This window comes from Choloepus didactylus, chromosome 3, assembly GCF_015220235.1.
Source record: "Choloepus didactylus isolate mChoDid1 chromosome 3, mChoDid1.pri, whole genome shotgun sequence".
Taxonomy (NCBI): Eukaryota; Metazoa; Chordata; class Mammalia; order Pilosa; family Megalonychidae; genus Choloepus; species Choloepus didactylus.
The window spans coordinates 163,217,983-163,242,907 of NC_051309.1; the positions used below are offsets into that span (position 1 = coordinate 163,217,983).

General features: G+C 39.6%; 1 protein-coding gene across 11 annotated transcripts in view; it reads left to right on the forward strand.

Moving 5' to 3' along the window:
* The window catches only part of DCLK2 (doublecortin like kinase 2), a 190,508-nt gene that overhangs the window by 155,924 nt on the left and 9,659 nt on the right, over positions 1-24,925 (forward strand). For 4 of the 11 annotated variants that reach the window (XR_005215976.1, XM_037830794.1, XM_037830786.1 and 1 more), the window contains 7 exons: positions 3,751-3,871; positions 4,539-4,647; positions 6,336-6,393; positions 15,153-15,272; positions 15,499-15,645; positions 21,643-21,776; positions 22,173-22,250. Coding sequence is in view for 10 of the 11 variants with exons in the window: in XM_037830794.1 (XP_037686722.1) it covers positions 3,751-3,871; positions 4,539-4,647; positions 6,336-6,393; positions 15,153-15,272; positions 15,499-15,645; positions 21,643-21,776; positions 22,173-22,250 (767 nt within the window). In the remaining variant the exon portion in view is untranslated. The remainder of the gene's footprint in view (positions 1-3,750; positions 3,872-4,538; positions 4,648-6,335; positions 6,394-15,152; positions 15,273-15,498; positions 15,646-21,642; positions 21,777-22,172; positions 22,251-24,925) is intronic. The other 7 variants (XM_037830796.1, XM_037830789.1, XM_037830793.1 and 4 more) reach the window with 3 other exon arrangements.

Below are 24,925 nucleotides of genomic sequence, written 5' to 3' on the forward strand. Positions count from 1 at the left end.
TCAAAGAAATTTAATGTAGGACTCTCTGACTTAACTTCCTGTCTAAAACATAGAAAACTGGAGCATTACTCATTTTCACATGGACTCATCAGCCATGTATGCTTTTTTTAAAGGATGGTAGTAGTGGAGAGTGCTTTATACCTTTTTATTCTCCGTTTTCAAGACTTCTTAAAAAATTTCTTAGCAGTACTGCCCGCCAGAGGATCAGTGTGTGTTGTGGCGGCACCAGTTCGCAGAGAACACGCTCAGGAGTATCTTCACAACCTTTTCTGTTATCCTCCATCCATGAGCAATCAGGACCTCCTCAGGAAATGTACCCCCCATCTTTTTGAGCCAGTTGGTAATTTTGGAAGATATCTTGAAGGGCCCAGAGGCTGCCCATCTATTAGTGCTTTATTGAGGAAGACCTCTCTAACATGCAGCATCTGAGCCCTGCTTTGAGCTGTCTCAGCTTCGTAGGTCCTGATGGAAGTGTGAATGCTCCCTTAGCATTTTAAGATTTTTATAAAAATGGTTAGTTTGACAATAGAAATGGGACAAGTTTAATCAGGAATGCTGAATTTGATCTCTGGGGATAATTCAATTCTTGCTTCAGTAAGAGAGTACTTCTCTTTTGGGAACAGGGAAATACATAAATTGTGCATGGGAAATGGTGAGAATCTTGTGAAATCATAGCTCTATCCCCTACTTTTTCAGCTACCTGGCTCTTGGGGCACTGAAAATGCTTTGCTTTGTAATTATCAGTCTGTTCACATTTTCCAGGAATATGCAAAGATCTTGGTGAATACCAACTTTTCTTGTATTCTTAGAGCGCCAGGTGAACTTCATCACTAGTTGAGTGATTCACGTGTACAAATGGGGATTCGTGGCTTAGCAAAATGGCTCCCTCTCTTGGGTCTTCAGTCATTTGGAACTGTTAGAACCTTAGAGACCATATCTTGGAATATGGAGGTTTTGCTAAAGTGTTTTGAGTTTACACGTATCTCCTCACAAGACTGTAAACTTCTAGACCCTAATAACCATGTTTCTTTATCTCCATGTCCTCTAAAAACCCAGCACAGGTTGTTGCTGTAGATGTTACTAAAAAGCGAAGAGGGAGGAAGGGAAGTGTGTCCCAATCTCTAATTATGCCCATCTCTGCTCCACTTTGCTATAATAAAATTATTCTTATTATTTTTTGATGCTTTCATTTTCTTCATGGAAAGCTTTATTTTTAAGTAAAGGAGCATATTTGGATAAGCAATGAGATGAGTTACTCCTTTTAACTCTATATAGATTTTTGTTTTGTTTTAATGCTTGAAGTTTAACACTTAAAAAAATCAGTCTATTTGGGCGTTTTGAAAAATGTTCTTCTTGCAATCATTTTTGGCCAAGAAGCTGCATTTCCTGATGGTTTAGTGACGCCTTTGTGAGGTACACTTGAAAGTAGTTCTCCCTCTGACCCCATGCCCTCTCCCTTGCATGCCACACAGCCCCCTGCTCCGTCTGCAGCTCAGGGATTCCTTGCCACCACTCCCGCTCTGTCTCCTGCTCTCTCTGCCTGCTTCTCGCCTCTTAGCGGCCTCTGAATCCCAGTGTAAATTATGCTTTGAATGGCTGGGCTGTACAGGGAAACAGGATGGGCTAGCGGTGGGTGTTTAATCAAAATAAACATTAGGAAGGTTACAATGGCTGCACAGGAATTCAACAGAAGTTTCCATCCGTGTGAAAATGTAAATGAAGGCAAAAATGTCTGTGCTCTAGCCCCACCTGAGACTTCCTTCCTGAAGAGCCCCGAGTCAGGACACGTTAGTTTGCTGTGAACTAGAACTTACTCATTTTAGCTCAAGAAAGAGACTTGTTGGAAGAATTTTACGGGTTTCCGGAGAGCTGAACAAGCAGATCTCCAGGAGCACAGGAACAGGCAGGTTGTAGGGCCCCGACGGTGGGCATGGGGCCCCCACTGCTCTGACCCCCTCCCGCTCTGAGTGCTGCAGTGTGAAGCTTGGGCTTGCAGGCAAACTGTTCTCTGTCCACTGTCGTTCTCAAGCATTTCCAATCCACCCCCCTGCCACTTGCATTCTAGGGGCTGGCTTCAGGAGGGATCTTTCAGTTTATCTTTTCAGATATAAATCCCAGAAGTTACATTCTTATTCTATTTATTTTATTAAGCATTTGGCTGATAATTCACTTACTTGAATAATTCTCTTATTTCCTTGACTAACAATTGTCAGTCTAGAAAGGGTTGAAATGGAAGAGGAGTAGACTTGAAATACATTATTTAGCAAAGGGTCTTTTATAGCCATTTTACATTTTTCAATTCAAAAATGTTTATCATTTACTCTTCAAGCCTTTGTGCTAAATGGTTTAAGGGAAAATACTAACAACTAATATTGAGTGTTTACAAGTCAGTGACTATGCTAAATGATTTTACATTTATGAGCTAATTTTAATTCTCTAGCTAATCTTTGAGCTAGTTCTTTCAGAGAAGAAAATTAAGACTTGGAAAGTCTAAGTAACCTGTTTTAAAAAAAGGAGGTTGAGTTAATATAAGTATTGAATGCATGAGAAAAAGTGATAGGAAACAAATTGGATAGGTAGATAGGGGGACCAACCATTGCCTGAATGCCAGGCTAATGAATTTGGGTAGTTATCGTGTTGGTAACGAGGACCCACAGAGATTTTTGGATCATGGGGTTTGTGATCGTTAGGTGATGGTGTCCAGTTGTTTGGTCAAGCAAGGACTGGCCTTCTTGTTACTGTGAGGATATTTCGTGGACTTAAATCATCAGTAAGTTGATTGCATCTGTGGCTGATGACATCTACAGTCAACTGAGGAGATTGCCTTCAGCAGTGAGAGAAGTCTCACCCTGTCAGTTGAAGGCCTCAAAAGAAGAAGTGATGATTTTAGCAGTCAGAGGAGAGAATTTCCATTTCTAATTCAGCCAGCCAACTTGTCCAGGGGAATTCATCAAAAAATCAAAAACCTTGATTGGAGTTCCCAGCTTGCAGCCTGCGCTGTGGAATTTGGGCTTGCCCACTCCCCACAGTTGCATGAGCCAATTCTTATAATCTCATAATACTTACATTATATAAATATACATACATACATACATACATATCCTGTTGGTTCTGTTTCTCTAGAGAACCAGATTAATACAGGGGTGATATCAGAACTATCCTTTGGAAAAGTTTCTCTGGCAATAACGTGGAACAGGAGAGACTGAGAGTAAAGAGGCACCAAGGAAAGGCTAATCAGGACCGGGACTAGGGTGGCAGCTGTGGGAACACAACACAAGAGAGAAATGCTGTGGTTTCTTTTAGACTTCCCTTTAAGTTCTCTCTCTGGGCCTTGGTTTTAAACATTCTAGCTTTTACATTCCAGCATATGGTTTGGGGATGCCGTGCTGATGTTCTGGGCTTGGACTTGTCTGCAGTTTTGAACCTTATTTTGTCCTCACAAAATGAGACCTATTTGGCCACATGTAAGCACCAGCACCTTGTTCATCTGTGATGCCAAAAAGTCTCTGCTTTATTCCACCGAGGTCTGAAGTATGACAGTGTCAATTTCTCTGACATCTGAATTGAATTGAAAATACTGTATCTGAGGAAGAAATGCATTAATGTGATGCTTATATAGAGAAAGGTGAGGTGAAAAAGGATATGCTTCCTCTATTGCTGTACCATTGCTCTTTTGCATTCCATAAGCATTTTGGAATGCAAAGAATTGTATATTTTTCCTGATAAATAATGGTTACATACTTCTTTCAGCAGATTTCTCCACATGGTGGATCTTCTTCCAATGTAAATGGTGGACCTGAACTTGATCGTTGCATGAGTCCTGAAGGTAGTTCTCAATCTGATGATTTCTTTCATAGAGGAGATCATCCATGTGAGTTTGGTGGCCACCCGCAACCCTCTTGTGCCAAATTATGATCTTCCTAAACAGAGATGTGATCATGTTAGTTAGGAGCCTCTGAGCCGCGTGTGGGGCAGGGTGGGAGTCACTTGAAGATACGTAAAATCTCGTTAATTAGACTCACAATTTCTAATTTAAGTCTAAATTTTAGACTTAGGCTTCCTTTATTTTTCCTTAGTGGCAATCTGCTTACATCTCCTAAATGTAGACTTTCCTTTTTCTTAGTTAGATAATAAAAATGTGATTTATTTGATGCCCACTATGTACTAGGCGCTGGGATACATCACAGAGAGTAGTCAATATTAAACTTCCCCCTCCTCTTTGTGAGAAAAGCTTTGAGAAAGAATTAGCCTTAATATGTCATTTTATCTGGGTAGAATTCTCTGTTCTAGAAAATCTTGAGAAAATCATCTTTCTAAGATTAAATGCCCATCACTGCCACCTTTTCCCCTTTCTTGAGAGTTGACAAAAAAATGTTTGGAAAGTTTTATTCCATTTTTACCCAAAGCTAATCACTTATTTTGGCTGATATTTCGTTAGATTTATTGATTATATTGGTTTTTGATTCCAGCCAAAGAGGTCAAAAGGTGATTGATGATTCACATGTTTTCTTTAGACTTCACACTTACCTTTTTTGCAGGTGTGAATGGAAACAGGTGCTCTGAGTCATCCACACTTCTTGAGAAATACAAAATTGGGAAGGTCATTGGTGATGGCAATTTTGCTGTAGTCAAAGAGTGCATGGACAGGTGAGTGTATATGAGGATCGTATTTGTTCACCTGTACACGAATTTCTTCCTTGGAGTGCATTCTTATCTTAATGAACAAAAAGCCTTCTTGGAGTTTTCCAATGTGTTTCATCCCCAAAGAACTAGAAGGCCCATTGTGTATGTAAATTCAAAAGAGCCTGTCTTTGGGACCAGACATTTTGCTGGCCCACGAGCAGTTAGACAGGGGAAAATGTGAATGCATACAGAGTACAGAACTATTTTGTATGCATGTGGGCTAAGAGCTCTATCAGGAGTTTCATCGGGGAGCCAGAGAGAAATGGGAAAGAAGAATCATTTTAAACGCCCCTGAGCCCCCCTCATCAAAAAACTTCCTATAGCACACTTACCTCTGCCAAGCCCTGTTCTCAGTCCTGTGCTTACATTAGCTCATTTAATCCCCACAATAACCCCCTCAAGTAATGCCTAACTGAATACACCAGTAGTTCAGGCTGGGCGAGCTTGGACTATTTAAGATCAGAATCAGCCAAGTTTTGTTTCTCTTAAAATTGTGTTTTTGATTGTTTAGCTCTCTTTATTATGTTTAAGGTCCTAAATTCTCAAATGGTAGGAAATCCATTGTTTTAAACTCCAGGCCTTTTGTAAACATTATTAAAATCCAAAAGACTTAGTGTATTTGTGTCTATACACCACTTTCCTACTTGTTCCAAAAGATAATTTTGTCATTTGTGGGGAATTTTCCAGAAAGTTCTTTTGAATACCCTTTTTCCAGCTTGGTACATCTCTGGTGATTTTTTAGTGCTCCTTATATATTGGTGCATAAGGTAACTTCCTGTTCTCTAAGCCCTTTTACTTGGCTCTGGTACACAGAGTACCATGCAAGTAACAAATTAAACGTCTAAAATGTGTTGTCTAAAGACTCGTCAGAAATCTGAGGCAGAGTTTGGTTTATGTTTTCATGGGGGTGGGGGCAACGTAAATACAAGTTATTCTTTCAGGGTAGGTCCCATCAGTGTGTACCGTGACAACCCGGCAGAATCAGTTGCATTTGGGAGAATTAATGAATTCTAAGAATATGGCATTGTTCTTTACTGAGCTGTTTTCTTGTACTAAAATATATTCTTTGGCATGTTTTATATGAAATTTATGTTAAAAGAGATTAAAAAATACATAATAGTCAAGTTTCTTGTGTCTAAGTAAATGCTCTCTCTAGTTATGGACTTTTAAACATGGAGATGAGATAGGACCAGCTCTCTGCTTACATTTTGGCTGAGAAATAGATAATGCAAGTTTGGAGTGTTTTCAATTTTGAATTATGGGCTAAAGTGACTGTTGCACATTGAAAACAGAAAATTTTCTGTTGCTTGGATCCATTTTTCTTAATTTTAATCTAGCTCCTGAGAAACCTGTTTTGAAATTTGAGTCCAACTCTGAACAAAGGAATTTTAAGTGCTTTTATTTGTGAGTTACTTAATATTACTATTATTAATATCTATAAAAGGAGATTTAATAGAATAAATTGTGGTTTTGGTTTGTTTGTTTTCTTTTTTTTGGGTATCTTTCTCTCCTGACCCCACCCAACAGTTTCTCTGATACACAGAATAAAACGCCAGGAAATTTTTTCCAGAGTCTGTGCTGCAGAGGAAATCAGGAATGATCATGTCTTTGATTTATATCTTTAAATGGTTATTTCTCTGATTATTCCATAGGTCTACCAGAAAGGAGTTTGCTCTGAAGATTATAGACAAAGCCAAATGCTGTGGAAAGGTATGGTGTACATGACTGTTTGTAAAAGAAACCGCAATAACTTGGTGAGATGCTTGCTGTGGGGATTTGACAAGGCCATGGCAGGAGCAGAGCCCTGATAATGGAGGGTAAAAACTCTCAAGATTTTTTTTTCCTTGCCATTTTTCAGATACTTTAATCCTAAAACAGTAAATTGATTTTGATCTTGGTCCTAACTATTGAAAATTTGTTCTGTTCTTTGATAGATGCCTATTCTAAACCCCTGAAACACCCAAAATATGTGTCAACAACAGGGAAGGATTTGAGTCTTTAACCTTACTTTCAAGCTAAAAAGTTAGCCTTCCAGTTTCATAGATGCTGGCAGAAGACATGGGATTCCTGGGTCAGAGACAAATGGCTTTATTACTCGTGGTGCAGCAGGCAGCTGAGCTTCATGTTTGCTTGGTTCCCCTTGATCCCCAAGTCAGTGGAGGTGAGGGCAGACGGGGGCAGGTGGGGACCATACACACAGTGGGTTTGTGTTACAGCTTAGAACCCCGAGCTTAGGAAAACCCAGTCTTACGAGGGGGCTGTTAGCAAACCCACCCAACCTTTCCCCAGAGGAAGGCATTATTTTTTATTATCCTTGTCAGGAAACAGAGTTGCTGTCGGCTCCTGAGGGAGATCCTACCTCTATGTTCCAACAGTGTTTCTTATAAAAACATCCTTGGACAGACTGGAACAAAAGGCGATGAGAGACTTGCAGAAAAACGAGGAGAATTGTCTCCCAAACCAAGTGAACTTCTTTCTTCTGTCCCACTCTCCAGCTGGAGTTGGGAAAAGAGCAAGCAACTGGATGAAATATTGCTAGATTACTAATATTTTAGCTATGTTTGAAAAAGAAAATTCCATGACAGTGATGCCAAAGAGCTTTTTAGATTCCTTTTTGGAGTAACATAGCAGTTAAGAGAGCAGGCTCTAGAGCTGTACTGTCCAATATGGGAGCCACTAGCCATATGTGACTACTGAGCTAGACCAAGTCAAAATGTGCTGAAAGTGTAAAATACATACCAGATTTCAAAGACTTAGTATGAAAACAAGGATGTAAGATATCTCATTAGCTTCTTTTATATTGATTACATGTTAAAATGATAATATTTTTAATATATTGGACTAAATAAATGGCTACTGAAAGTAGTATTATGTGCTTCTTTTGGCATTTTTAAAATGTGGCTGTTAGAAAGTTTAGAATTATAAATATGGATCATATTTGATTTCTGTTAGACAGTCCTACTGGAGAGCCAGATTGCATAGAGTTTAATCCTGTCCTCAGCCTTTTCTTGCTGTATGGAAAAATTACTCAATCCCTCTGTGCCTCCGTTTTCCCCATTAAAATGGGTTTATTAATAATAAGGTTATTGTCATGGAAAATGAGGATATAAGGTGGTGGTTATGGAAAATATGTAGAAAAATACCAGTATATAATAAGAATTTTATGAATGTTAACTATTAACATTATTGTTAAACCAGAGGAATTTAGAATTTTAAATTAGCAGGATTTGATGGGATAGTATTATTGAAAAGAAGAAAACATTGCAGTGTAGTGATTTTATATTTATGGAAGCTATAAACTAATTTTCAGTAGACACCTCCAAAATTGTATTTTTTAACAGAATAGTGGAAATATTATGGTTAAGTCTCCTGAGAGTCTTCTCAGAGCCCCAGAATGGAAAATGGACAAATTTGTCATTTACTTTTTTTTTACTACATTGTGAAAGCTAGCAAGGCATAGACTGTTGAGAATTCCCTCTTTACTTTGGACACATTTTTTTCTTTATGTTAAATTTTACTTAAATCATCAATTATATATGCTTTTACTTTTTATTCTAACATTATTATTAAAGTTTTTTAAACTATAATAGCCTTATCCCCACATGAAGTAAGTGTTGCTCTTTCTATCTGGTATTTTGTGATTTAAGCAGAATTCTTGTTTTATAATTTTGGCAGCAGAGTACTACATGACTTCATTAATTTTTTTTTCGAAAAAGTAAAAAGAAATTGCTGTGATAATGATACTGTTTACTTGATTAAAATCTCTAAGCAGCTATTTCAGCAGTTGAAGGAAAGAGCTTTATGTGCATAAGAATTCAGTTCTGGTGTACTTAGTGCTAAGGCAAAAGGATTGGTCATTTCAACCGTTTGGATCTTAGTTTTCCTTGTTATTTAATATCATTCTATTTTTATAATTCATGATCATATATTTATTTCCATCCATATTTTTTGATTAATTGAACAACTATTTCCACATTAATATTATATAAAATTGTAATTTCACACCTTGACCTGTTACAAATAAATTGATTTTTCCCATTAAATTTTATTTTTAGATGGAAAGTAGTACAGAGAATTTGTTTTTTTAAAAAAATTAAAAGGGAATTCAGCCACTATTTTGGAGTACTGTTAGTCATCTCTGTGGATTGTACACAGAAAATTAATAATGCCGAAAATAATATATGCCATTTGTTAAAATGTATTATATATCCAGGTTTGTTCTAGGAACTTTTCACGTTACCTGTAATGACTTGCAAAACACATAAACCAGTTTCACAATTGAGGGCACATAGGCTTAGACAGAATAGCTTCGTCAAAGTCACGTAGAGGCAGAACATGATTGTCATCGTGGCTCTCAGGCTACTTGATTACCCAGCCCCTGCATGCATGGGACAGTCTACCAGTCTACTCTCCAACTTCAGTTTATTTGTTTATGTAACAAGAACCTGGGGAAAAATTCTTCACCTCTCTTGCCTTCTCTTTCTTTTTCTGTAACATACTTAAGTATTATTAGATAAATTCACTCATTCACCTAAAATTTGATATATGTATTCTATGTGCAAGACACTGTGCTAGGAATAGGGTAATTTGACTTCAAAATTAACACCAGTTCTGCAAGGAGTGTTGCAGAAGCTCAGGCGGAGAAGGTGCGTGTCAGGGAAGTGGTTGATGAGGGAAGACGCTGCAGAGCAAGAATCCTTTGAGCTGGATCTGGAACTGTGGGCACGATTTCAGTGGGTGGAGATGGTAGGAAAGGCTTCCGGGTGGTCAGGGCAGAGCAAAGGCTCAGCGGCTAGAGGACCGTTAAATTCTAAACAGGAGATCACGGCAAGATCTTCTGCCTGGGGGCCAGATTGTGGAGGCAGTTGAGGAGGCTATGGTATTTGTAAATTTAAGAATTCTTCCAGTTCTAATATCCTCTTTCTTTCTAAATATTAATTGAATTTCCACCTTGTATGAAGCCCTGAGCCTCCTGTTGTGGAGCCTAGAAGAGGTCCTTGCTTCTCTTCCTCCCCTAGTTTTACATCCATCATCTCCATGTTATGGGCCTGGGCAGGACATAAATACAAAAGAACATGGCATTAGTTTCTTGAGGCTATTACAGCAAGTTACTGTAAACTTGGTGGCTTAAAACAGCAGACAGTTATTCTCTCATCGTTCTGGAGGCCAGGAGTCCAAAACCCAGAGGACCATTCTCCCTCTGAGCTCCCATGAGAGCTCATTCCTTGCCTCTCCTAGTTTCTGAAAGCTGATGGCCTCCCTGGGCTTGTGGCAGTATCATTCCAGGGTCTGCTTCTGTCCTCACACTGCCTGCCCCTCTGTGTGTGTCTCTCCCTTCTACTGTCTGTCCCTTTTCCTCTGTCTTATAAGGACACCTGTGGCATTTAAGACCAGCCCAGATAATCTAAGGTTATCTCCTCATCTCGAAATCCTTAACTTAATCACATCTGCAAAGATCCCTTTTCCAAATAAAGACTTGATATCTTTGGGTGGCCGTTATTCTACCTACTATGTATATCTACCCCAGAAATCACGTATAGTGAGTTGAACATTTTATCTCTTTTACTGTACTATCCATGGTAGTACTCACTAAGCAGTATAGATGCCAGCTGTAAAGCCAGTGTTGACAGTGATGTGTTTATTCATTCACACATGTACTTCAGTATCTTCTATGTATTAGAACCATGCTAGTTGATGGATAGCAAAGTAAACAAAAAACCTTGAAGAGTTCATAGTTAGTTGCAGGTGTTACAGACCAGCACACAAGCATTTAAAGGGGAGGATGAGAGCTGTTAACCCAAGCAAGCTCAGAGGCAGTGGGAGCACTTAAGAAGGGTACCTAATCCAGCCATGGGTAAGGAGGGAAGGCTACTCATAGGAGGGGACAGCTAAACTGGGTCCTGAGGAATAAATAGGAGTTCACGAAGAAGCAGGGAAAGTAAGTTCCAGGCAGAGAAAACTGCCCATGCAAATGTGCAGAGGTCTAGGTGAGAGATTGGCAGAGAGACAGAGAGGAGTGTCTGGGTTGAATCCATGGCTGTTGAGGAGTTAGACGGGCAGGATTGGTGAATGGATGTATCAGAGGATGGGCGGGTAGAGAGCGGTCAGGGTGGAATTCCCATTTCTGTTTTGGGCAGCCAGTTTCATTCAATAAGATGGAGATTGTAGGAGGAGAGAACAGCTTTGGGGGGCCGGGGAAGGGTAGAAAAAAGATGATTGATTTGGTTTGGGAGAATTGTTTATTCCTCTAATCCTTTTCTCATTTTTGTTCTTGTACAAATCACCATGGCCAAAGATGAGGCGGTATCCTTTGCTAAGTTAGCAGTTTTCTTTGTCATTTACTCTCACACAGAATGTGGAACACTGCCATGGAATGATTCATATGTTAATTATTTGGAGTCAGTGTCCTGAATCACTTAACATAAATAATGGTAGGGGATTGAATAATGTAAATTTGTTATGGTTCAAGATGAAAGTGGTATTCATATTGTATTTAGAAATATTATTTTCCTGGAAAATGTAATTTAGAAAGGATTTTTAAATATTAGAAACAAAGCTTTTGTATGGGTTGCTTTTGTATAGGAAGATGATGTTTTATACTTTTGTTTTGCTTCTGACGATGGTTAATTTTAAAAAATGGATTGTTCCTTTAGAAATAATTTTAAGGGATCATCAGAAGTCAAGAAACAAAGGCCAGAAGCTCCTGAGTCTCAACAAAAACAAAAATCACTATGTGCTTAGAATACTAGCTGTTGTCAGGTCATATACAGTAAGCTGAGATATATGATGATAGAGAAAATGTTGCTGCAGTGCTCTCTCAGCATTTGAAATGTTACACTGCAGAGGCTCTGGGAGACGTTCCACATCACCTACCACAAAGCTTTCCATCTTGCCTCCTATTGAAAAAGATACCTTCAGGAAGGTGTAATCCCCCTATGCAAAAGACACCTCACTTTAATCTGAGAAAGTGTCACTAGGTACAGGTGAAGAGGCTTATTTTACATGTATCACTCTAAGTTAGTGTCATGAATAGAGATCCTGAATAGAGGTAAATTTGTAGAGTCTTCCTACTTTGGAGGAAATGAGGGGGTGAGGAACTGAAGTCATAGATATATTTTGCTTTAAAATGTCTATTTTGTCTTTCATATTCACTGCAGTGATACAACTACTGCCTTTGCTTCACATAGAGTAAAATAAATTCATTTGCTTGCTTTTACTTGTTCACAAAAGTACATCTAATTCTGCTTTCTGGTGTGATTACAGAAATACTTGGCACAGATGATTCAAAAGCCTCAGAATATGTGTGCAAATGTAAAGTGTTTGCCAAGTCTTTCCTTTGTCTCTGGGACTGTGAGGGGTTGACCTCACAGCTGCTTCCCTGGGGAAGGGACCAGGATGCTGGCTGTGGCTCTGTGCTGCTGCTTTTGTAACTTGGACATGTGGGACTTGGAAAGGTAGGAGGCCCCGTCCCCAGCCTTCCAGGCGTGGTCTGCTGGTCTCTGGGAACCACCGTTCCTCAGGGAGACTTGGAAGGGTTTGCTGAGGACTAAGCCAAGTCAAGGACTTTCCCAACCCCACTCATTAAAAGGAGCACAGATTCTCCCCCTCCACAAAGCCTGGTGTGGTCCTGCCATCACCCCCAAACTCAGTGTGCCACTATCGTTTGTTTCTATCTTTTCAAGGAGTTAAAATATTTTCAGCTTAGCTATCATATCGTTTTCATTTTGCAACATTCCAGCCTGGCTTTTATTGAAGCTTTCTTCTTTGAAAGGCGATGCTGTATAGAAGAAAATACATGAGGTTGGATGTCAGAAACATAGGTTTGAATTCCTACCTCAAAGAACTCTTCTAGAGATAGTGTTAAAACATTATACGTGGGATAGAGAGGATGGAAAGTTTTGGGTGTTCTTTTTTGCTTATATTTTTATTTTGGAGTAAGGAAAAGGTTCAAAAATTGATTCTGGTGATGAACACACAACTGTATGATTGTACACTGTGGATGACTGTAGGGTGTGTGAATATATCGCAATGAAACTGTATTTAAATAAAGTAAATGAACAATGGGGGGAAGTGGGGAATGGGATATTTCGGATGTTCCTTTTTTATTTTAATCTTTATTTTATTTTTTGTTTAATGAAAATGTTCAACGTTTATGGTGATGAATGCACAACTATATGATGATACTGTGAACAACTGATTATACACTTTGAATGATTGTATGTTATGTGATTATATCTCAATGAAATTGTATAAAAAAGCATTATACAATTTCCTTGCATAGCAACTGACAAAGAGTGAATGGATTCATATAAATGTTGTTTCCTTGCTTTTCCCTACTTCTGTTGAGCAGTTGTTCTGTCATTTGCCAACATGTATTGAGTGACTACTTGGACAGGCACAGCGCATTAAATGCTCAAGAAACATAACTCACTATGAGCAGAGGCTTGAAACAGATTTCCTCAGAATGTTATTTATTCAATTTTTATAATTTATACCTCCATCAGTTGTCAAAAAGGATTTGAGATGGTTTAGCTTGAAAAATACATGTACACAGGGATACCTGAAGATAGCAGAGAAATCATAATGATATTCTGAACTAGGGATAAGATAATTACTACAGTGGAACATTAAATTTGGTTCTCAGCTTCATGATAGCAAAGGCAAGAAGGGAAGTGGATGCAAACACACTCATTTGGGTGTATAAATATATTTAATTCAGTTACTAAATGATATCTTTAATAAGGTAAGTTTTATATAAAAACTATACTTGGATACCTAGAATGTATAAGAAGGCAATTAGCAAATTTTACAGAGTGTTCTCTAAATTTAAAATAATTAATTATGATCAACCAGTGTGGCATTGTTGAGAGGTTTTGTGTCTCAATAAAAGAGAACAATAGTTCATGATTCATGGGTTGGTGTGTTGAGAGTAATTACTGAATGCTGTTGAGTAAACATTTTGCTTTGGTGATCCCAACTGCATCACCCACCAGGACTGATAATCAAGTGGTATTTTCAGAGGAGGAATTATCAGAGCTAAAATGAGAATAGTGGTCCCTATGATATTGTACGTTTCCAGATTTCTGAAATACAAGATAATAAGGAACATCCATCTGGCGAATGATTTCATAAACAGTCATTGAAGAAGAAAGTTTCTTTTTCATGAATTCCACCATGAAATTCCAATTCATATTGGTAACAGTTTAAAAACTAAAAATATCTTTAATGCTAGAAGTTGTATGCCATAAACATGCCAAATTTTCTTATATGCCCAGTATTTATTTCTGTGCGTATTCTGAAATTTAAAAACAGCAGGTTGTTTTAGGGCTTTGTGGGAGATACTGATATTTCCCAGAATATGGAATCTTTGTGTTGGGCCTTTGCTGTGTGCTTATCGGGAGGAGAAATAATTCTCTTGGACAATTGAGGGGCCTTGGTTTTAGGTTGCGTGAGGGGATGCCTGAAAGCCTTAGTGCAGCATCACCATTTCTGCTCTGCTCAAAGAGCACATTATAGCTGACCGTGTATGGCTCTAGCTGACTTATAAAGCGTGTTGCTAGGTTTCTAGCATCATAGCTTTTTAAAATATTTTAAATTTTAATACTTTTAGATATATAGAAAAATTGCAAAGATAGTACAGAGTTCCCAAATACCCCACACCTAGTTTCCCCTGTTGTTATCATTTTACGTTAGTAAGCATTATAGCTTTATTTAAGATATTGGAAGAAATGAACAGACAAGAAGGCACTGTGTTTTATGTGCCAGGGCAGTACCATTGAACCCTTTTGTGGGATATTTTTTTTGGTAGTGGGAACAAGATGTCCACACTGGCTTTTCTTGTACCTCTGGAAACTAACTAGACTAGGTTTATCATTCAGCGTTCTCCAGAGAAATCAAACCAATAGAATATATGTATATGTATTTGTATATGTATATGTATGTGTATATGTATATGTAGTAAGAGATATGATTGTAGAGGCTGGAAAATCTGAGATCTGTAGTGCAGGCCAGCAGGCTGGAGATTCAGGCAAGAGTTGATATTGCAATTTTGAGTCTGAACTCTGCAGGAGAGGCTGGCAAGCTGGGAACTCAGATAATAGTTGATGTTGTAGTCTTGAGACAGAATTTCTTCTTCCTCAGGAAACCTCAGTTTTTGCTCTAAAGGCCTCCAGCTAATTGGATGAGGCCCATCCATGTGATCCAGGCTTGTCTCTTTTACTTAGTCATCTGGTTGTAGATGCTAATCCCATCTACAGAATACCCTCAGAGCAACGCCTAGACTGGTGCTTGACTAACAACTGGACACCATAGCCTAGCCAAGTTGGCACATAATTAACCATCACAGCCAGGATTTGGTTTTTCCCTGTGCCAAGAGAGATGGCATCAAATCTACAGACTGTGTGTGTTTTGTTGATAGAGCAGAGGGTGCTGTGATTTCTGATCCAGTTCTCTAAACCCTTCTTTGACAGGAACACCTAATTGAGAATGAAGTGTCAATACTGCGCCAAGTGAAACATCCAAACATCATCATGCTGGTCGAGGAGATGGAAACAGCAACTGAGCTCTTTCTGGTGATGGAATTAGTCAAAGTAAGAGGATGGAGAGATTTCCTTGGTGCTGCATCCCGAGACTTAAAATATTCTTGAAGGACATAGTCAGAAAAGTGTTCTGCTAACTTGTAACTTTTCATTATTTATGATCTTCAACTCTAGCAGCAGTTGTGTCGTGTTCCTCTAATTGAGGCTGATGAGCTTTGTTATCCTCATGGGACTACCAGTGTTGATGTTTCGACAGGTTCTTTTACGTGTTCTTTAGGGTGGAGATCTCTTTGATGCAATTACTTCTTCGACCAAGTACACGGAGAGGGATGGCAGCGCCATGGTGTACAACCTGGCCAGCGCCCTGCACTATCTCCACGGCCTCAGCATTGTGCACAGGGACATCAAGCCAGAGAACCTCTTGGTACGTCATCACTGTGTTTTCTGTTCTAACTCATGCCTCTCTTCTAAAATGACCATAATCCTATGTAAACAGTGAAATACTGGCGTCTACACCAATCTTGTAATAAGAGATGGAGAGAACTTAAATTTAGAAAATTGGCAAGATTCAAGTCAATGAGTATAAAATAGTAGTAGTATTATTGAATTGGTCTGGATTTTACTAGACATTTGAGAACATGCTTTCTTTTACATTTTAATTGCTGGCACTGACTGATGAATGGGGTGAGCAGGAAAATTATTTTATGGGGCAAAAAAATTCCAAAGAATAAATTGTAGGTGGAATTAGAGGCCCATAGGAGACAGAAGAACATGGGGGTTCATTTATGTGCAGGACTGAATTTTGGAAATTATCTAGTCTGTTTGTCTCAGTTTTACAGATACAGAAATTGAGATCCAGAGTTGTTAATTTTTCTTGCTTAAAGGTCTCGTTTGTCCTGTTGCTGTGCAGAAGGTCTTACTCCACTCTGGCACCCAGGGGCCGTCATAATCTGGTCCCAGTTCACTGTTCCAGCACCCTGTCCTTTTTCTACCCTTTCAGCCTGTGTGCTGCCTCACCTTTGAGCCGCTTTTCACTTGTGGTGGGGCTCCATCACCAAACACAGCCTGCTAACTGGAACCAACCCTTGTGACTATATTGTAGAGAAACTTTAGAGATTGGGGAGTTCTGCCTGCACCCTAACAAGATAGTTGACTTCTCAGTTTCCACTTTTCAGGGCTGAGTCTCAGCACTAATCATCATAATTGCTGTTGGGAGGTGAGCTTCTCCGATTCTTCTGTACCAAGTTAATCTTAACAGTCTTTTCCCCATCCCCAGTAGTTAAGACCTGACTTTATCAGCAGCATTACACCTCCATTGCTTACATACACACTGGTCTTTGCAGTTCTCTCTCTCCCAGCAATGTATCGTAAACACATTCATTGTGTAAGACACTGAGCAGGAGTTACTTCATTGATATCACCCCAGACTCCCTGGGCATAATTCAGTCATGGTTTCCTTTGGTTTCTGCTGCTCTTGCCTTGCTGTTGTGATTTTATCGTTTATTTGTTGGTCACTTTCTGTATCTTAAAAGCACCTTAGGGACAAGGACTGTGTCTCAGTTATCTTTATATCCCAGACGCCTTGGGCAGTGCCCAGTAAGCCTACAGTAGATGTTCAGTGCATGTTTGTTGGCTGACAGCTGACGGCTGACGGTCCCTCGGCTAGCAAGCAGCAGACTGCAGAGTAGAACACAAGTCTTTACAGCCTGTCAGATGCCGGCACCACACACCTTATTGTTAAAAGGAATATGCACTGATGTGTAGGCTCTGAGGCCATCCCAGGAACTTTTTGCTAGTCCCAAGGAACTTTTTTCCCCCTCTGGTAATATCATTTGATGATTTCTGAGTGTGTTCATTAAGAAGTATGTAAGTTTTCTTGTCTTCTGTCATGAAGGAATTGTATTCCATTTCTATATGTTCCTATTAAGAAAATAAAGATCCCTGCTCTGTAATAAAAGATAGACTTGGTTTATGAACTCTAAGGAGGAATAGATACAGAGTTGTAACCGGGCCTCAGGTTTCAAGCAGGATGTGGTGGTCTCTCCTCAAAGCAGCCTTGCCGTGTCTGGCCCAGGGCTCCTCCGCTGTCTGACTGAATCTGGCCAGGTCTGGGGGCTTCACGAGGGCAGGCAAAGCCACACCAAGGTGACGGGGCTTTCTCTGGGCCTGACCAGACACAGCCACCATGCTTCAATGAGGATGCCTCCTTGGCTTCTCCCCGTTCTCCTCAGCCCACCTCACCCTGGTGGGAGCCACGGGTCCCTGGGAAACCCCTGGTCACTGCGGAGCCAGCCAGGCAGCAGCTGTCATTGCTGAGGCCCAGAAAGGAAGGTGACTGGGGCACTAGTGAACTTTCCAGTAAGCTGGGAGTGTCCATTTCCCACCTCCCACTTCTCTTTTCCCACTCACAGTTTCTTAACGTATGTAAAGCCTCCTCACAATCTGATACCTCCTTCTCTCTTAGCATGCATCACGGATAGGTACTGTAATGGGGATTGATGTCTCTGACATCAGGGGTCTCAGAATGTGACCGGTAAATTGGAATCATGTTCCTCTCTAGTCTAACCTAGACAGCTGTTTGTCTCTTCTCCAAGGCCTGAAGCAACCCCATTGTAACATCTGCAGGAGAGGAGAAGGAAGATGATGATAAAACTCATGTCTGGACAAGGCTAATGTGTAGGACAGAAGGCTGTGGGATCAGGCTTTAGAAACAACCTTAGCTGCACATATCTAAGTAAAATATGTTTCTGTCATTGGAAACCTAACAAAATCACTCAGCAGATTGCAGATTTAGTTAGTAGGTTGGCATTGGCTGGGGATGAGAAAATGCTATTGAGGCACTAAAAGTAGACACAGAGTGGCCATCAGCCTCTTCCTGCTCTAACAACTAATTCTGTTTTTAAACACCAGAGCATTCAGACATCTGATTTGCATCTGCTTCTCTGGTAGCACGGTCATAATTTAAAACCCTGCCAGTAGAGATGTATTGGTCGCTGTGTCAGGGAGCACAGGGGTGGCTGTAAATGCTGTGAGTTACAGCCTGGTGGTGCCCTGTCAGAGTTTACTATGAGAGACCAGTGATAAATTCAGGTTTTCGAGGAGTTCTGGGGACGAGGGGAGAGAAGAGGATTGGTTTCTCATATTTGAAGTCCTTCTAAATCATCATGTTGACACTTTATTTAGAGAACATGCACTGTTCACTTCGTATATGGGATCTGCATTTCTTCCTCACATTTCTTAGTTTTGCATTCTAAGATCGGCTTTTGACAGAGGCATTTCATAGCCTGTGTGGGGCATTTGAACACTGCAGGTCAGAGTTCTCACAGTTGTGATTTTTTTGATTCACTCAAAATCTGTATTCAAGGCCACAGTCAGGGTTCGATTCTACGCAGGTTTTTCTCAGATACGGAATCTATTGCAGAATGGTCCAGTGTTTGAAATTCCAGCTTGGCTACTGGTAGCTTGAGTTCTCTGTGCCTCAGTCTCCTCCTCTGTAAGACGGAGATGGTTGTTTCCCTATTTGCCCAGTGGAGTAATGATGGAAGTCCAGTGAGATAATGTTTGAGAGACTATGGAAATCTCCAAAGTCCTGTGGAAATGTCAGTTACCAGAGAGAACTGAACTCTCTGCCAGAAGGCCTTTGGAATTCCTCTTTGTTTATTCACTTCTTTATTAAAATGGGTTGCTTAAAGCAATGCCAGATTCCTATATGGGTTTTTTCCTGCTTTGAAGAGAATCTCCAGCTAAGATTTGAAATGTACTCTTATTATCTTTCACATATTTGCCTGCGTGTCTAGCATTGGGGAGAGATGAATCAGATAAAATGTTTTTATTTCAGGCTTGTCTGCCCCTTTTGACACTTCCCATTTGATGTTTTGCCAAGGAGGACCACTCGCCCAGACATAATTCAGCGATTATAGACTGTTCAGTCTCTTTCTATTTATGCTCCTGAAACTGAGTCTAAATTTCTTATAGCGGGTATGAAAAACGGGACTTCTGGGACCTTTGAGTATCTGGCAACAGCCCTTGAACACCTCTGGGCATCTCTAAATTGAATGTTTAAAACAAACACTATTTTTCAAAAATGTGCCTAATGAGTATATTTTTTAAGTTGTAAAAACAAAATAACAGTGACATTAATGAAACTTTTTTTGTTCTCATGAAACAGACATTTAGAAAATGTTGCTTATAATGTTCTTATCATTGCAATTACTTGGGGAATTTCTAAAGTCTGGGTTTTGGTAAATGCATCATAAATTTTAACTGTAATTCTCTGTATCAGATTGTTCTCATTAATGTTTACATTAAACATAATGGATGGAAAGTTGTCCTAAGACTGTGGCATGACTAAGCATCTGGTTTCTGTTGCTTTGAGCTAAATCATTAATAGTTTTGAATATGTTTTTGCTCAGTTGTGGGCTGACCCAGAATTATAAATATCTGTGAGGGATTCAAAATCCTCACCATTGTGCCTATGAAACTTTAAAGTTATTAAGTTGTCTGCTGGTTATATGTATTGAGTATATAAACATGGAAGAAGTTATTAAAATACTAATGTGAAAATATTCTTATCAAACAGATGAGGTATCAGAGGTAAGGAAGGAATTTTAGTATCATCCTTTTAGAGTGTCTGTAAAGATTGGGGATTGTTGGCAGGAGGAGGCCCTGAGGCTCTGGATGTTTTTTTGTTGATGACTATATAAATCACTCTCCCTCATTAAGTATAAGCCTAATGGATGACGTTGTTAACATGCTTATCTTAAAAAAACATCATTTTTTCAGTTCTTCTCCTCCTTTAGTAAATAGTGGTTGGGGTGAAAATCTGGTTCAGTTCATAGTAAAATATAAGAAAAGGCAAACTTAATATGATTAAAATATAAAAATAGAGAAAGAAATTCTGTGAATACAGATTAGGTCTCTGTACTTACTCTTTACTGAAGTTCAGTTGTTCAAATGGGAGACTCAAGAGACAAAATACAAACTGGATAAAGATTACATAGTCGAATCTACATTACACTTGTTTGCCTCCAAAACTATCCATTTAGAATATAACTTTCAGATTTTTTCCTGTAAGGAAAGTTTGCTTATATATGAAATTAGTTTTTCCTGATTATGGAACTAATACATGCTCATTGTAAACATTTGGGAAACATTTTGGAAAATGCTGAAAAGTATAAAGAAAATTAAAGTACTCCTTAATTCTATCACCTGGAGATAAACTTAACATTGTAATGTATTATACCATATATATAATTTTGAACATTCCTTTTTATTTTCTGCAAATAGGGAATGTTTTCTCATGTGATTAATACTTATTTGAAATACAGTTATTAATGATGATACTATTTTACTATCTGGATGTACCATGACTTACTAAGTCATTGCCCTATTATCAATTTTTGTTGCTTCCAGTTTGTAAAGATTATAGCTAAGTTCTGAGGTAGCCTCCTTGTTTATACCCTTTGGAACCATCTCTGTTCCCTTAGGCTAGTTTCTTAGTAGTAGATTTACTGGATCAAAGGTTATAAACAGTATTAGGAAATTTGATATATACTACAAAAATGCTTTCCAGAAAGGATGTTTCAGTTTAAGTATTAACATTCACATCTTCACTAGCATTTTCCAATATGATAATTATTTATTCTAATCAGGAAATGAAGCCCTGCTCCTAGTTTAGTCTCATTCATGCTCACACCAGCCCCATGGAGCAGGTCTTATTATCCTCATTTCAAAGATGAAGCAGCATGCTCAGAGAGGGTAAACGCTTTCCACAGCCAGAAAGCAAATAGAGTGGGGATTCAAAGTTCATTTTCTTTCTAAATCTTCCAAGGTTCTCCACTTGGTAATATTTATATTTTATCATTGACTGTCCAAAGAACAAACCTCTCATCTCCACCACTGGAAATTTATGCTTCTAAATTAAACATGCAGGTCTCTTGGAGAATACCCAGTACTTTGGTGGACACTTAGTAAACACCATTCCTTAGGCTCCCAAGTACCTCACACATAGTGAGCACTCAACTCAGGTCAGCTTCCTCACCCCCAGCCTTAGAGCAGCTCTGCAGCCACACCAGCCAAGCAGCCACTGCACCCTCAACTGCTCTGGAGGCAGGCAAGTGTGTTTATTGTACTTCCAGGACAGGAACTTTCTGCAAAGGTGGAAAATACTATCTTTTTCAAATTTCACACAGTCATGCAGGGTCTCTGAAGAGAAAAACTAGAGCTTTAAAACACAAAGATCAATCAGGCTGTTAACATCACAAGAGATATCTTTTGAGTTTATTAGTAAATATATGTGTCCTTTCTGCCTAATTCCAAAGGCTCTTTTGCAAATCATTTATGAAAAACAAAAAACAAAAAACAAAAAACAAAAACAACAACCAGGAAACAACTGCTGATTATTGGCTGGTTTCTGTTCCAGGTGTGTGAATATCCTGATGGAACCAGGTCTTTGAAATTGGGAGACTTTGGGCTGGCCACAGTGGTGGAGGGGCCTTTATTCACCGTCTGTGGCACTCCAACTTACGTGGCTCCAGAGATCATTGCTGAAACAGGGTGAGACTCGATGTTTTAACTTTGGTGGGAAGAGGAATGTTTTTGTTGCTGCTGTTGCTTGTACGTTCATGTGCCTCAGGGGAGGTGAGGAGGGGAAGAAGAGAGCGACTGTCACCTGCAGGATGGCGGTGACCTCAGAGCTAGAGTTGGTGCTCACATGTCCGTGAGCCCTGGGCTGGACGGTTGTCCCAAGGCTGGCCTTGGGAATACGGCGACAGTCACCAAGATTGAGGTTAGGTTGGGGAAAAGCAGATGCCTTTGTCCGAAGGGTAGTTAATTCCAAAAGACCCTTTCTCCTGACAAACAAATCCAGTACTCTAGTAATATGGGTGGTGCCTGGGAGTGTTAGGTGAGTAACGTCGTTACTTCCCTTCCCCACCAACTTTGTTTTCCCAGCTACGGCCTGAAGGTGGACATTTGGGCAGCAGGTGTGATCACATACATACTTCTCTGTGGATTCCCACCATTCCGAAGGTCAGTGTCCCTCTGAGTGGCAATATTTGAATTGTAGATTATCTGCCTTTGATCAGGAAGCAGACACTTTCCTCTTGGCAATCAGGAGATTGCTGGGTGGTCAGTAAATTCGTCAGTAAAACTCTCTCTATATATATCTACCTTTCACTTTTTATCTTAATTTTAAAATCTATTCACGTATAGTCATTGACCAAACTTTGGATGGGAGTCCAAAGCTCCCTGCTCTGCAAATGGTCCTCTGAGTTCCTTGGGGCCGTTAGTTCACAATGTTCACCCCCAGTACAGTGTCGGCAGTGTCCAGGGTGGAGCGGGAATTTAAAGATCCTTGTGAAGCAGTCTGAATCCCTTCAGACGAACCTTTTCCAGTCCTTGATAGTGTCTCCCCTGGCCTGGCCCAGCCAGGGCTTGATGGTGTAGGAGGGCCTCCCTCACTCACATGTCTGGCAGCTGACTCTGTGTCGGCTGGGACCACAGATGCCTTGGCCACGTGCCTGTCACCATCCCATGGGCTGGTCTGGGCTTGGATGCCTTGGCCACGTGCCTGTCACCATCCCATGGGCTGGCCTGGGCTTGTTCACACGATGCTGGATGCAGCACTCTCAGAAGCAGCCAGAGAGTGGGCAAGTCTCACTGCACAAGCCCTTTCTACGACTCTGCTTGCATCACATTGGTTGGTGTCCCATTGACCAAGTCAAGTCAAATACTAAGCCTAGAGTGATGTGGGAGAAGGTAACTAAGTGCAGAGATGGAGGGAGGGGGATAATTTGTGGCCCTTTTTGCAGTGACACTGGACCCTGGCTGGTTTTGGTGATGACCTGTTTTGGGAACGAGGCAAGTGTGGAAGGATAGTGTGTTTTGACAGCAGGTGATCCTGGGGACAGTTACAGCCGAGTTTGCATCCTTGGTTAACCCATGTTGAGATCAGCTGAGAAGGGTGTCGGAATCCGTTTCAGAAGAATGTATGTTCACAACTCCCTCTAGTGTTCCCACTCGCCACTGCTGCTTGGGAGTTTTTTCTTCGACCTTGCTTTTTACTTTTTCACAGAAGTGAGACACAGGTAGAACAATACGTGTTTGTCCTGGGTTGTTACCCAAAGGGCAGCAGCTTCTTTATGGGATCTGGAGATGAGTCTGACTCATCACATGTGGTAAAGCTGTGCTCTGAACGCTGTTGTCCTTATAGGTTACATTCAGAAGCAGGTCATAAGACTCCAGTGGAGCTTACTTTGTAAATTTAAGAGAATACTTTTTCTCTTTCATATCATATTTTTATAATGTTAAATACTAGCTCTAGAAACATCTTCGTAGCATATAGAGACATTCTAGTAGACTAGAATTATTTCTAGTCTGGAAATAATTTCTACTATACTAGAATTATTTGTACTATACTAGAATTATTTCTACTATAATGTAGAAATTGATATAGCAAATTATGGAAGTATTTGAAATGATGATAAATAATTATGGTATAAAATATTTTATCTATATAAATTCACACGTAAAAGTCTTTCAAACAAGTATTTCAAAATGTTTCCTTTGTTTTACACAAAAGATGACTTTAAGCTTTTTAACTAAAATTATTATTTGGAATTCACTGTTTTAGCTTCTTCAACTGTAACATCTTTCATTCTTTCTTCTTTCAGGTTTTTCAGGTTTTAGGCTTAGTTTAATACGTATTCTCCCTCCAGTCTTTTCCAAGATCAGATCAGTTTTACTAAGGAAACTGATTTTTCAGAGGCAACCAAATTTTAGTTGTTGGTTAAGCAGCTCCATTCTTAGGACCACTGGCAAAAAGTATTATTTGCATAACTATAGAGAGGTTTTGATATTCACTTTAAAAGAAATATAAAAAATGAAATGTTGGAATATCATTTGTGAAATAGCTTACAGTGTTTACAGGTTACCTTTTCTGACCTTTTGACAACTTGTCATTGAAAAGAGAATGTTTGCACACTTTTATTATTTTTTATGGTTTTTCCTAATGGACATTTTTAGACTTACAGTGCCTTGATCCAAGGACTATACTGTTTTAGAATTAAAAAGTGCCCTGAGGCCACTCAGACTGTAGAGTATAAACGTGTTAATAATTGCAGCATAGATTTAATCAGAGTAGCTTTTTGTACTAAGAAGGATAACTTATCTTTAACTTTCGGACGTTCTAGTGAGGGACAGCTCAAAGCTCCCAAAGCTTCTGCAGTTCACAGCACTGATCCTTTAAGTCCCGCTCTCACTGCTGAGACATCCTAGGGTTTTGCTTGTTGACTCAGCTATTTTGCCAGGAACACACTGCTGTAAATGACTGCTGCAGACACAGCTCCAGCTTCTTAGCTACTTCCTTACAAAATAAAATTTAAAAAGCTATTTGAGATTCCAGAAGAAAATAAAGGGGAGAGGAGTGGAACAATAGAGAGGTGGCTAAAGGAACCGCCCTAGTAATTGTTTAATATCTTTTCTAACACTGTCTCCTGGGGTCCTCTGGTGTTCTCAGGATTCTGTAAAATCTCATGTTCTTAGGTGTGTTCTTCACCCATTTTGAAGGAGAGTTAGAAACTGAGTTCAATAAGCAGGAAAGTAACAGTGAAAAGGAAACATTTTGACACCTAGAAGGAAATAGTTTGTGTGACTCAAGGAAATCACTTTTCAGGAGAACAGTGGGGATTTCTTCCCTTGCCTGG